The 15119-nt window shown below is 45.0% G+C and overlaps 1 protein-coding gene across 1 annotated transcript in view; it reads left to right on the plus strand.

Moving 5' to 3' along the window:
* The first annotated feature begins 360 nt into the window (after positions 1–360).
* Positions 361–15119, plus strand: part of LOC120042127 (forkhead box protein K1-like) — a 30564-nt gene continuing 15805 nt past the window's right edge. Inside the window, exons 1-4 of the mRNA XM_038986984.1 lie at positions 361–891; positions 3668–3880; positions 13691–13868; positions 14047–14193. Of these exons, the coding sequence (XP_038842912.1) occupies positions 461–891; positions 3668–3880; positions 13691–13868; positions 14047–14193 (969 nt within the window). The 5' untranslated portion in view covers positions 361–460. The remainder of the gene's footprint in view (positions 892–3667; positions 3881–13690; positions 13869–14046; positions 14194–15119) is intronic.

Genomic DNA, 15119 nt, shown 5'->3' on the forward strand with positions numbered 1-15119 from the left:
TCCTTTTCCCGTTTAGAAACAAATACACACCAAAAAAAATTGAATCTTAAGATAATATTGTTAAATAAGATTCCAATATGCCTAACATCTTCAATAATACCATACTATTGGCCTAGTCTGGTACTTCTGGTATTGAACAATGCTACACATAAATAGGCCTAGTGGGTTATAGGATGGGGGGGGGGGGGTGATATTGAGCAGCAACAATGTGATGTTTACAGCTTCTCTTATCGGTGTTATTGGACCGAGGGTCGAGACAACTTTTTCGAACTAACTCCATTTCCGGATCACACTCCTTAGTCACCCCGGGTCTTCGCCGCGGCCAGAATCCATGTTGTTTCTGTGTCTCTCCCACAGCGACGGAGCTAGTGAGCGGCCTGTCCAATAACCCTTCACGTTGCTGGGACCTGTGTGTCGAGTGTGTTTGTATTCACCCCCCACCCCACCCCCCAAAAATAAGATGGCAGACTTTCGGGACGACACCGGAGCTCGAGCCCTACTGGCCTTGCAATCTGCCCCGTGTAGCCCTGTTCGAGTCGGGGTGACCTCACCCGCATACCCTCCCAATTTCACCTTCTCGGGCTCTTCGGTCCTGAGCCGGGGCTGCGCAATGCCTCCTCGCCTCGCGTCCCCTCCTCGGGCCCTGGCCAGGCTCGAAGGCCGGGACTTTGATTTCGTCATGCGGCAGCGGACAGTGACTGTAGGCCGTAACTCGTCGCACGGCTCCGTGGACATAAACATGGGTCACTCCAGCTTCATCTCTCGGAGGCACCTCCAGATCACCTTCGAGGAGCCGTGCGGGTTTTCGCTGCGCTGCCTCGGCAAGAACGGGGTATTCGTGGACGGCGTGTTCCAAAGGAGAGGCGCGCCACCCCTGCAACTGCCCCGAGAGTAAGTTAGCAACATTAGCATGCTAGTTAAGCTAACTTTGACTAGCTAAGCTACATAAACAAACACCTGCCACATTCACATCTAGCTGGCTACTGTAAGTTAGCAAACTAACTTGTTGTCTACTCTATACATTAGCCATTCGCATTGAGAACCGACATTGAAAAATATAGCCACAGTCTCCTAACTTGTTACCTACATTGGGAAGATACGAGCTAACTACCTGTTAGCTAAAGTAAATCCATTGCAGACGTGAACAGTCTTATGGAAGGTCTTTAGGAGACTGTACAGTGTAGCTAAACTGAACCATTAGCCACATTTAGAGTTAACTTGTTAGCAAGCTACTCACTGTATCTTAGTGGTTTGACGGACGGTGGTGGCGACATTGCGTCCCGTAAACACAGAATGTAAACAGTCACTCAAATCAGCATGACGGCTATTTACTATCCTATCAAATCAAAGTTTATTGGTCGCGTACACAGATTTGCAGGTGCAGCAAAATACGTGTGTTTCTAGCTCCAACAGGGCACTAATACATAGCAAGTAAAAAATAAAAAATAAAACATTATCCACCCAAAAAACATATCTGAAGGGGTTAATATATACATTAATAATACATGGTAAAGTATGTGGACACCCCCTCAAATTTGAGGATTCGTTTATTTCAGCCACACCCGTTGCTGACAGGTGTGTAATAATTGAACACACAGCCATGCAATCTACATAGACAAACATTGGCAGTAGAATGGCCTTAGTGAAGAGCTCAGTGACTTTCAACGTGGCACCGTCATAGGATGCCACCTTTCCAACAAGTCAGTTTGTAAAATTTCTGCCCTGCTAGAGCTGCCCCAGTCAACTATAAGTGCTGTTATTGTGAAGTGGAAACGTCTAGGAGCAACAACGGCTCAGCCTCGAAGTGGTAGGACACACAATTTTTAAAATGTTATTCATTTAATCTTTATTTAACTAGGCAAATCAATTAAGAACAAATTCTTATTTACAATGACTGCCAAACCCTAACCTAGACAACTCTGGGCCAATTGTGCACCGCCCTATGGGACTCCCAATCACCGCCGGTTGTGATACAGCCTGGAATCGAACCAGGGTCTGTAGTGACGCCTCCAGCAGTGAGATGCAGTGCCTTAGACCGCTGCGCCACTCGGGAGATCCAAACTCACAGGAAAGGAGCGCAAAGCGCATAATTATTGATTTGTTTTGTCTGTCCTCGGTTTCAACACTCACAACAGAGTTCCAAACTGCCTCTGGAAGCAACGTCAGGACAATAACTGTTCATCAGGAACTTCATGAAATGGGTTTCCATGGCTGAGCAGCCGTACACAAGCCTAAGATCACCGTGCCGCAATGCCAAGCGTCAGCTGATCACACAGAGGACAATACTAATAATTGTTTTTGTTGTAATGAGGAACAGGATTCTTAATTCTATGATGTCATGTAAAATCATTTAAATGAATGGCATCAATTAGAGATGCATCTCCTCCTTTCCAGTCACACGTTTTGAAAGTAGAACAGGAACAGCTGCTGTTCTGACCCAGGTGTGTTTTCAGAAGGAAGTGTGGGGCAGGTACAGCTGCTGTTCTGACCCAGGTGTGTTTTCAGAAGGAAGTGTGGGGCAGGTACAGCTGCTGTTCTGACCCAGGTGTGTTTTCAGAAGGAAGTGTGGGGCAGGTACAGCTGCTGTTCTGACCCAGGTGTGTTTTCAGAAGGAAGTGTGGGGCAGGTACAGCTGCTGTTCTGACCCAGGTGTGTTTTCAGAAGGAAGTGTGGGGCAGGTACAGCTGCTGTTCTGACCCAGGTGTGTTTTCAGAAGGAAGTGTGGGGCAGGTACAGCTGCTGTTCTGACCCAGGTGTGTTTTCAGAAGGAAGTGTGGGGCAGGTACAGCTGCTGTTCTGACCCAGGTGTGTTTTCAGAAGGAAGTGTGGGGCAGGTACAGCTGCCAACGGAACTGTCTGTCTCTGTTTGTCTCTGTCTGTCTCTCTGTCTCTGTCTGTATACTAACCTGGTGCCACCAACTGAAGAACTTAGTGGCACCAGTACCACCAGGGGAAAATGTTAGTCTGGAGTCCTGTACACACACAGGTGTAACCAGGTGTGTTAAAAGGATCCGCCCCTTTTTTTCCCCTTTTTTTTTTTTTTTTTTTTTTTATTTTTTTTTTTTACAATTTTCACCTGAAATGACATACCCAAATGTAAGTTATTGCTGGGTTGGAACTAAAGCCTGCACTACCAGGAGTAGGAAGTGTTCTAATGAAGAGATGTCTAGTAACTCTAACATATACTGAACTAACTTCTCTCCTCTTCCCCATCTCCTCTTCCCCATCTCCTCTTCCCCATCTCCTCTTCCCCATCTCCTCTTCCCCATCTCCTCTTCCCTCTTCCCTCTCTCCTCTCTCCTCTTCCCTATCCCCCATCTCCTATCCCCCATCTCCTCTTCCCTATCCCCCATCTCCTCTTCCCCCTCTCCTCTTCCCCCTCTCCTCTTCCCCCTCTCCTCTTCCCCCTCTCCTCTTCCCCACCTCCTCTTCCCCCTCTCCTCTTCCCCACCTCCTCTTCCCCACCTCCTCTTCCCTATCCCCCATCTCCTATCCCCCATCTCCTCTTCCCCATCTCCTATCCCCCCATCTCCTCTTCCCCACCTCCTCTTCCCCACCTCCTCTTCCCCACCTCCTATCCCCCCATCTCCTATCCCCCCATCTCCTCTTCCCTATCCCCCATCTCCTCTTCCCCATCTCCTCTTCCCCATCTCCTCTCCTCCTCTAGATGTGTGTTCAGGTTCCCCAGTACAGTGATAAAAATCCAGTTCACCTCTCTGCTGTCTGGGGAGGAGTTGAGAGAGGAGGAGCAGCGGTCTCCCCCGCCCCGCCTCACCCTCCTCCCCCACATCTCCCCCCTCAAGATCAGCATTCCCACAATGCACCATGATGACCTGCGACACCTGGTCAGCCCGCTGCCCTCTCCGACAGGGACCCTCAGGTGAGGACGCACACACCAACACGTTCAGATTCTCCCTGATTGTCTAGTTTTATTTTGGTGATTGTTAGTTCCTAGGCCGTCATTGAAAATACGAATTTGTTCTTAACTGACTTGCCAAGTTAAATAAAGGTAAAATACGTTCTCAAACAACCTGATCTTATTTCAATATAGAGCTCTATCTTTTCTACATACTTTATATCTGCTTTCAGTCGTTTAATTTTACAATGAAAACATTTCTCCTATTATTATTATTATTATTATTATTATTATTATATATATATATATTTATTTTAATATATTTTTTTATTATTATTTTCTTTACTGTTTGGATATAAGCGCCTGAACACTCGCCCCATACTTTTAGAGTCAGAAAAAACCCTGGAAAGAGAGAGGAAGTATTCCAGCATGTTCCCTGTGTGTCTGTCTCCCCCTGGTGGTGTGTGTGTCGTCCTGCACCACGTGGGCCCTCCGGTGTCATAGTATGTGTACACAAGCCATATATGGCACGGCAGCCGCTAGCAGGCTCCTGATTGGTCCAACCTCAGGTTTTTGTTTTTTTTCGCCTGGGCCTGTGTTTTTCCTCCTGCTCTCCACTCACTGGTTTCCTTTTCAGAGCTCCCCCTTAGGCCCCACACAAACACTCACTCCCCCATACACACACACTCATTCCCCCATACACACACACTCCACACACACACACACACACACACACACACACACACACACACACACTCACTCCCCCCCCACACACACACACTCACTCCCCCCCCACACACACACACTCACTCCCCCCCCCACACACACACTCACTCCCCCATACACACACACCCCTTCCCTCACTCCTATCACACTGTGGCCTTTTTCATGCTTGCTACTTTAGCTACTGTAACACCCCCCACAACAATTAACACACTAACACATACACATACACATACACACACACACTAACACACTCCCAAAACAAAAACATTGGACCTTCACGTGGTAATAGGAGCCACTGATCTAGTTGGACAAGTTTATACTGTGTGTTTTTATATTCTCCCCTAACCTCCCCCTCTCCTTGGCAGTTCTCATGCTGTTACTGTTAGGGGGGGGGGGGGAAGAGGAGGACTAGAAGAGGGGGAGAGAGACGGAGAAGAGGAGGGATGTGTAGTGAGAGAAGGGGGCGGGGTGTGTGTGCTATCTAGTTCTCTAGTTGTATAGTTTTTAGGTTCCACAGTTCTAAACCTATTTACATAGTTCTACAGTTCTAAACCTATTTACATAGTTCTACAGTTCTAAACCTATATACATAGTTCTACAGTTCTAAACCTATATACATAGTTCTACAGTTCTAAACCTATTTACATAGTTTTACAGTTGTATCGTTGCACTGTTCCAGTTAGTTCTAAGGTTGTTTGATTGGAGTTTTAACTGTTCTCTAGTTCAGCGTTTCCCATCCAGCGGTACTAGGACCTCTGGTGGTACTTGGCCTATCCACAGGAGGTACTTGAGAAGTCTCATGGGACCATAGGCCTAAAATCTGCGGGGGGGGGGGGGAGCAAAAATCCTTTGGTGGAACAGTTAAAAGATCAGGACCCACTGCTCTAGTTGTAGAGCTGTACTGTTCCAGTTAGTTCTCCGGTTGTTTGATTATAGTTTTACTGCTCCAGTTAGTTCTACGGTTGTTCGATTATAGTTTTACTGTTCCAGTTAGTTCTCCGGTTGTTTGATTATAGTTTTACTGCTCCAGTTAGTTCAACGGTTGTTTGATTATAGTTCTATAGTTCCAGTTAGGTCTACGGTTGTTCGATTATAGTTCCAGTTAGTTCTACGGTTGTTTGATTATAGTTTTACTGTTCCAGTTAGTTCTACGGTTGTTCGATTATAGTTCCAGTTAGTTCTACGGTTGTTTGATTATAGTTCTATAGTTCCAGTTAGTTATATGGTTGTTTGATTATAGTTCTATAGTTCCAGTTAGTTCTACGGTTGTTCGATTATAGTTCTATAGTTCCAGTTAGTTATATGGTTGTTTGATTATAGTTCTATAGTTCCAGTTAGTTCTACGGTTGTTTGATTATAGTTCTATAGTTCCAGTTAGTTCTACGGTTGTTTGATTATAGTTCTATAGCTCCAGTTAGTTCTACGGTTGTTTGATTATAGTTCTATAGCTCCAGTTAGTTCTACGGTTGTTTGATTATAGTTCTATAGTTCCAGTTAGTTCTACGGTTGTTTGATTATAGTTCCAGTTAGTTCTACGGTTGTTTGATTATAGTTCTATAGTTCCAGTTAGTTCTACGGTTGTTTGATTATAGTTCAATAGTTCCAGTTAGTTCTACGGTTGTTTGATTATAGTTCTATAGTTCCAGTTAGTTCTACGGTTGTTTGATTATAGTTCCAGTTAGTTCTACGGTTGTTTGATTATAGTTCCAGTTAGTTCTACGGTTGTTTGATTATAGTTCCAGTTAGTTCTACGGTTGTTTGATTATAGTTCCAGTTAGTTCTACGGTTGTTTGATTATAGTTCCAGTTCTACGGTTGTTTGATTATAGTTCCAGTTAGTTCTACGGTTGTTTGATTATAGTTCTATAGTTCCAGTTAGTTCTACGGTTGTTTGATTATAGTTCTATAGTTCCAGTTCTACGGTTGTTTGATTATAGTTCTATAGTTCCAGTTAGTTCTACGGTTGTTTGATTATAGTTCCAGTTAGTTCTACGGTTGTTTGATTATAGTTCTATAGTTCCAGTTAGTTCTACGGTTGTTTGATTATAGTTCTTTAGTTCCAGTTAGTTCTACGGTTGTTTGATTATAGGTCTAGAGTTCCAGTTAGTTCTACAGTTGTTTGATTATAGTTTTATAGTTTCAGTTAGTTCTACTGTTGTTTGATTATAGTTCTATAGTTGTACAGCTTTACAGTTTGATTTGAGTTTCAACGTTTTTTATCTAACTTTTCCTGTCTATTTTCTTCCTCCTTTCATACGTCTTTCACTCTTCCTCTTCATCTCTCCTACCTCTTCTATTGTTTGAACCATCTGCAGACGCACATACACACTACAGCTTCTGAGCCAAAACAAACACACACTCTCCCCTGGAAGCCAGTGTTTACTTTATTGCCCAGAGGAGGGGCCTGTGTGTGTGTGGTCTTGGGATCTTCCCACTGTAAAGTAGGGATATACAGTGTCTTCAGAAAGTATTCAAACCACTTGACTTTTTACACGTTTTAATGTTACAGCCTTATTCTAAATTGGATTAAATCGTTGTTTTAATGTTACAGCCTTATTCTAAATTGGATTAAATCAATGTTTTAATGTTACAGCCTTATTCTAAATTGGATTAAATCGATGTTTTAATGTTACAGCCTTATTCTAAATTGAATTAAATCGTTGTTTTAATGTTACAGCCTTATTCTAAATTGGATTAAATCGTTTTTTTAATGTTATTGCCTTATTCTAAATTGGATTAAATCATTTTTCCCCCTCATGAATCTACACATAATACCCCATAATGACAAAGGGAAAACAGGTTTTTAGAAATGTTTGCAAAAAAAATAAATATATATCACATTTATGTAAGTATTCAGACCCTTTCCTCAGTATTTTGTTGAAGCAGCTTTGGCAGCAATTACAGCCTCAAGTCTTATTCGGTATGACTCTACAAGCTTGGCACACCTGTTTTTGGGGAGTTTCTCCCATTCTTCTCTGCAGATCCTCTCAAGCTCTGTCAGGTCAGATGGGGAGCGTCGTTGCGCAGCTATTTTCAGGTCTCTCCAGAGATGTTTGATCGGGTTCAAGTCCGGTCTCTGGCAGGGCTGCTCACAGTATTTGGTTATAAATGTAATGTTGCAGGGTGACCATCCTCCAGGAGATTCCAGCTGCTGGGGGTGCAGGCTTTTACTCCAGCCCTGCTCTAACACAATCATGTTGTAAGATATCAGCTCAACAGGAACCTTGATAAGCTGACTGGTGTGTTTGAGCAGGGTTGGACCAAACGCCTGCACACCCAGTATCTCTCCAGATTAGAGGTCGACCGATTATGATTTTTCAACGCCGATACCGATTATTGGAGGACCAAAAAAAGCCGATACCGATTAATCGGCCAATTAAAGAAGATATATATATATATACACTGCTCAAAAAAATAAAGGGAACACTTAAACAACACAATGTAACTCCAAGTCAATCACACTTCTGTGAAATCAAACTGTCCACTTAGGAAGCAACACTGATTGACAATAAATTTCACATGCTGTTGTGCAAATGGAATAGACAACAGGTGGAAATTATAGGCAATTAGCAAGACACCCCCAATAAAGGAGTGGTTCTGCAGGTGGTGACCACAGACCACTTCTCAGTTCCTATGCTTCCTGGCTGATGTTTTGGTCACTTTTGAATGCTGGCGGTGCTTTCACTCTAGTGGTAGCATGAGACGGAGTCTACAACCCACACAAGTGGCTCAGGTAGTGCAGCTCATCCAGGATGGCACATCAATGCGAGCTGTGGCAAGAAGGTTTGCTGTGTCTGTCAGCGTAGTGTCCAGAGCATGGCGGTGCTACCAGGAGACAGGCCAGTACATCAGGAGACGTGGAGGAGGCCGTAGGAGGGCAACAACCCAGCAGCAGGACCGCTACCTCCGCCTGTGTGCAAGAAGGAGCAGGAGGAGCACTGCCAGAGCCCTGCAAAATGACCTCCAGCAGGCCACAAATGTGCATGTGTCTGCTCAAACGGTCAGAAAGAGACTCCATGAGGGTGGTATGAGGGCCCGACGTCCACAGGTGGGGGTTGTGCTTACAGCCCAACACCGTGCAGGACGTTTGGCATTTGCCAGGGAACACCAAGATTGGCAAATTCGCCACTGGCGCCCTGTGCTCTTCACAGATGAAAGCAGGTTCACACTGAGCACATGTGACAGACGTGACAGTCTGGAGACGCCGTGGAGAACGTTCTGCTGCCTGCAACATCCTCCAGCATGACCGGTTTGGCGGTGGGTCAGTCATGGTGTGGGGTGGCATTTCTTTGGGGGGCCGCACAGCCCTCCATGGGCTCGCCAGAGGTAGCCTGACTGCTATTAGGTACCGAGATGAGATCCTCAGACCCCTTGTGAGACCATATGCTGGTGCGGTTGGCCCTGGGTTCCTCCTAATGCAAGACAATGCTAGACCTCATGTGGCTGGAGTGTGTCAGCAGTTCCTGCAAGAGGAAGGCATTGATGCTATGGACTGGCCTGCCCGTTCCCCAGACCTGAATCCAATTGAGCACATCTGGGACATCATGTCTCGCTCCATCCACCAACGCCACGTTGCACCACAGACTGTCCAGGATTTGGCGGATACTTTAGTCCAGGTCTGGGAGGAGATCCCTCAGGAGACCATCCGCCACCTCATCAGGAGCATGCCCAGGCGTTGTAGGGAGGTCATACAGGGACGTGGAGGCCACACACACTACTGAGCCTCATTTTGACTTGTTTTAAGGACATTACATCAAAGTTGGATCAGCCTGTAGTGTGGTTTTCCACTTTAATTTTGAGTGTGACTCCAAATCCAGACCTCCGTGGGTTGATAAATTTGATTTCCATTGATAATTTTTGTGTGATTTTGTTGTCAGCACATTCAACTATGTAAAGAAAAAAGTATTTAATAAGAATAGTTCATTCAGATCTAGATCTATGTGTTATTTTAGTGTTCCCTTTATTTTTTGGAGCAGTGTATATATATATATATATAAATATTTATTTGTAATAATGGCAATTACAACAATACTGAATGAACACTTATTTTAACTTAATATAATACATCAATAAAATCAATTTAGCCTCAAATAAATAATGAAACGGGTTCAATTTGGTTTAAATAATGCAAAAACAAAGTGTTGGAGAAGAAAGTGAAAGTGCAATATGTGCCATGTAAGAAAGCTAAAGTTTAAGTTCCTTGTTCAGACCATGAGAACATATGAAAGCTGGTGGTTCCTTCTAACATGAGTCTTCAATATTCCCAGGTAAGAAGTTTTAGGTTGTAGTTATTATAGGACTATTTCTCTCTATACGATTTGTATTTCATATACCTTTGACTATTGGATGTTCTTATAGGCACTTTAGTATTGCCAGGGTAACAGTATAGCTTCCATCCCTCTCCTCGCCCCTCCCTGGCTCGAACCAGGAACACAACGACAACAGCAGTAGGAGATGGTGTCTAATACATGGGATCAGACAGCAGTATGAGATGGTGTCTAATACATGGGATCAGACAGCAGTAGGAGATGGTGTTTAATACATGGGATCAGACAGCAGTAGGAGGAGATGGTGTCTAATACATGGGATCAGACAGCAGTAGGAGATGGTGTCTAATACATGGGATCAGACAGCAGTAGGAGATGGTGTCTAATACACGGGATCAGACAGCAGTAGGAGATGGTGTCTAATACATGGGATCAGACAGCAGTAGGAGATGGTGTTTAATACATGGGATCAGACAGCAGTAGGAGATGGTGTCTAACACATGGGATCAGACAGCAGTAGGAGATGGTGTCTAATACATGGGATCAGACAGCAGTAGGAGATGGTGTCTAATACATGGGATCAGACAGCAGTAGGAGATGGTGTCTAATACATGGGATCAGACAGCAGTAGGAGATGGTGTCTAATACATGGGATCAGACAGCAGTAGGAGATGGTGTCTAACACATGGGATCAGACAGCAGTAGGAGATGGTGTCTAACACATGGGATCAGACAGCAGTAGGAGATGGTGTCTAATACATGGGATCAGACAGCAGTAGGAGATGGTGTCTAATACACGGGATCAGACAGCAGTAGGAGATGGTGTCTAATACACGGGATCAGACAGCAGTAGGAGATGGTATCTAATACACGGGATCAGACAGCAGTAGGAGATGGTGTCTAATACACGGGATCAGACAACAGTAGGAGATGGTGTCTAATACACGGGATCAGACAGCAGTAGGAGATGGTGTCTAATACATGGGATCAGACAGCAGTAGGAGATGGTGTCTAATACATGGGATCAGACAGCAGTAGGAGATGGTGTCTAATACATGGGATCAGACAGCAGTAGGAGATGGTGTCTAATACACGGGATCAGACAGCAGTAGGAGATGGTGTCTAATACACGGGATCAGACAGCAGTAGGAGATGGTGTCTAATACATGGGATCAGACAGCAGTAGGAGATGGTGTCTAATACACGGGATCAGACAGCAGTAGGAGATGGTGTCTAATACACGGGATCAGACAGCAGTAGGAGATGGTGTCTAATACACGGGATCAGACAGCAGTAGGAGATGGTGTCTAATACATGGTATCAGACAGCAGTAGGAGATGGTGTCTAATACATGGTATCAGACAGCAGTAGGAGATGGTGTCTAATACATGGGATCAGGCAGCAGTAGGAGATGGTGTCTAATACATGGGATCAGGCAGCAGTAGGAGATGGTGTCTAATACATGGGATCAGACAGCAGTAGGAGATGGTGTCTAATACATGGGATCAGACAGCAGTAGGAGATGGTGTCTAATACACGGGATCAGACAGCAGTAGGAGATGGTGTCTAATACACGGGATCAGACAGCAGTAGGAGATGGTGTCTAATACATGGGATCAGACAGCAGTAGGAGATGGTGGGGGGGTTAGTCTAGTGGGGGGGTTAGGCTAGTGGGGGGGTTAGTCTAGTGGGAGGGGTTAGTCTAGTGGGGGGGGTTAGTCTAGTGGGAGGGGTTAGTCTAGTGGGAGGGGTTAGTCTAGTGGGGGGGGGTAGTCTAGTGGGGGGGGGGGTTAGTCTAGTGGGGGGGGGGTTAGTCTAGTGGGGGGGGGGTTAGTCTAGTGGGGGGGGGGTTAGTCTAGTGGGGGGGGGGGGGGTTAGTCTAGTGGGGGGGGGGGGGGGTTAGTCTAGTGGGGGGGGGTTAGTCTAGTGGGGGGGGGGTTAGTCTAGTGGGAGGGGTTAGTCTAGCGGGGGGGGGGGTAGTCTAGCGGGGGGGTTAGTCTAGATGTGATTAGTCTAGTGGGGGGTGTTAGTCTAGTGGTGTTATTGACTCAGTGTGGGGTTATTTTAGTGGTGATAGTATGGTGGCGTTGTCATATTGTGGGGTTATGGTGACACCCACAGGCCTCTTTCAGTATTACATACCACCAAGGTCCAAATAAATTAATGGGTAACACAGCGTAGGGCCCGGCAGCGTACAGTAAATCTGCACAGTTCTTCCAGTACATTTGTGTTTGTAAAATGTTCAGTGTAAAATGGTTAAAAGGAGTCCTAGGATTGTAATGGTTTGTTAACCTGTTTGGGCTGCAAGCCCGACACCGGTACAATTATGACAACATCCAGCTCAAGTGCAGGGCGCGAAATTCAAAAGCTATTTTTTTAAAATATTTAACTTTCACACATTAACAAGTCCAAGACACCAGATGAAAGATAAACTTCTTGTGAATCAAACCAACATGTCCGATTTTTAAAATGTTTTACAGGGAAGACAAAATATGTAAATCTATTAGCTAACCACGTTAGCAAATGACACCACTTTTCTAACTCCATCAGTTTCTTACTCCATCAGGTGCTATCACAAATTCGACCAAATAAAGATATAAATAGCCACTAACCAAGAAACAAATTCATCAGATGACAGTCTGATAACATATTTATTGTATAGGATAGGTTTTGTTCGAAAAATTTGCATATTTCAGGTATAAATCATATTTTACATTTCAGCTACAAATCAGAAAGTGCACCGAAAGCAGCCATAATATTTACAGACACCAACAGACACCAACGTCAAATAGCTAATTACTCATCATAAAACATTTCCGAAAAATATATAGTTTGCAGCAATTGAAAGATAGGCAACTTGTGATTCCAAACAATATTTCCGATTTATTAAATGTTTTACAGCGAAAACAAAATGTATCGCTATATTAGCGTAGCCACAATAGAGAGACACATTTGGGCGCCCACGACCCGTTCACATGCACGACAGATATATGAAATAACATCATAAAATGAGTCTTACTTTGGCTGATCTTTCATCAGAATGTTGAAACAGGTGTCCTCTGTCCAGATGAGTCGTTGTTTCGATTCAGAATGGCAAATTTCCCTCTTCAATTAGCATTGGCACGAGCCGAGTGGCATAAATTTCTCCAACGTAATCAAAGTCAGAGGACGGAACACGGCAAAACTCCCGAATAAAGTTTCAATAATCTGATTAAACTATATTGAAAAAACATACATTACGATGATATGGTCACATGTATCAAAAAAAATTCGAGCCGGAGATGTTAGCCGTTCGTTACGAAGGCAAAACAGAAGTCAATCCCACTTCCTTCAGAGTACCGGAAGTGGACGCTCACGTCAAAGAAATAGGTTTTTTTCCACCACAGACAAGATGAGCACAAAAATTTCTTCTCTGACATCCTCTTTACACCAATAGGAAGGCGTATAGAGTGTCAGCAGACTCCTAAGTGTCAAGACCATGTATAGGCATCAAGTTGAAAAGAGCATAGATTTCTGACATTTCACTTCCTGGTCAGGAAAAGTGCTGCAGAAGGACTTCTGTTTCACTCAGAGAAATAATTCCAACTGTTTTAGAAACTAGAAAGTGTTTTCTATCCAAAAAGAATAATAATATTCATATTGTACGAGCAAGATTTGAGTAGGAGGCCGTTTGAAATGGGCACGATTTCACTGGCTACTCAACACTTTGCCTTGCAGCCATAAGAAGTTAAACTTTGAACTCAATGGTTTCTGTTTGACATTTTTAAGTAAAAAAATGATGAGTCTATTCGCAATTCCGTTAGGTGGAGTTCTATTCTAGATCTTTCTCTCCTCCTCTGCAGTGTCCCTAACTCGTGCCCGGCCAGTCCGAGGGGTGCGGGGTCATCGGGTTATCGCTACGGACGCAACGTGACCTCTGACCTACAGCTGGCTGCGGAGTTCGCTGCCAAGGCTGTCTCCGAGCAACAGAGGGGCGTTGCCGAGCAACATGGAGAGTCCGGCGGTGGAGACAGCCCCAAGGTATACCTCACTCTGTGTGTGTGTGTGTGTGTGTGTGTGTGTGTGTGTGTGTGTGTGTGTGTGTGTGTGTGTGTGTGTGTGTGTGTGTGTGTGTGTGTGTGTGTGTGTGTGTGTGTGTGTGTGTGTGTGTGTGTGTGTGTGTGTGTGTGTGTTAACCCCTCTCTCCTGTCTTATCCAGGATGAATCTAAGCCTCCCTACTCGTACGCCCAGCTGATCGTCCAGGCCATCTCTTCAGCACCAGACAGACAGCTGACCCTGTCTGGAATCTACACACACATCACCAAACACTATCCCTACTATCGCACTGCTGACAAGGGCTGGCAGGTAACTAGACACATCACCAAACACTATCCCTACTACCGCACTGCTGACAAGGGCTGGCAGGTAACTAGACACATCACCTACCACTACTACCAGGTAACTAGACACATCACCTACCACTACTACCAGGTAACTAGACACATCACCTACCACTATCCCTACTATCGCACTGCTGACAAGGGCTGGCAGGTAACTAGACACATCACCTACCACTACTACCAGGTAACTAGACACATCACCTACCACTATCCCTACTATCGCACTGCTGACAAGGGCTGGCAGGTAACTAGACACATCACCTACCACTACTACCAGGTAACTAGACACATCACCTACCACTACTACCAGGTAACTAGACACATCACCTACCACTACTACCAGGTAACTAGACACATCACCTACTACTATCCCTACTATCGCACTGCTGACAAGGGCTGGCAGGTAACTAGACACATCACCTACCACTACTACCAGGTAACTAGACACATCGCCTACCACTATCCCTACTATCGCACTGCTGACAAGGGCTGGCAGGTAACTAGACACATCACCTACCACTATCCCTACTATCGCACTGCTGACAAGGGCTGGCAGGTAACTAGACACATCACCTACTACCAGGTAACTAGACACATCACCTACCACTACCCCTACTACCGCACTGCTGACAAGGGCTGGCAGGTAACTAGACACATCGCCTACCACTATCCCTACTATCGCACTGCTGACAAGGGCTGGCAGGTAACTAGACACATCACCTACCACTATCCCTACTATCGCACTGCTGACAAGGGCTGGCAGGTAACTAGACACATCACCTACCACTACCCCTACTATCGCACTGCTGACAAGGGCTGGCAGGTAACTAGACACATCACCTACTACCAGGTAACTAGACACATCACCTACCACTACCCCTACTACCGCAC

Source organism: Salvelinus namaycush, unplaced genomic scaffold (assembly GCF_016432855.1).
Source record: "Salvelinus namaycush isolate Seneca unplaced genomic scaffold, SaNama_1.0 Scaffold62, whole genome shotgun sequence".
NCBI classification, from domain to species: Eukaryota; Metazoa; Chordata; class Actinopteri; order Salmoniformes; family Salmonidae; genus Salvelinus; species Salvelinus namaycush.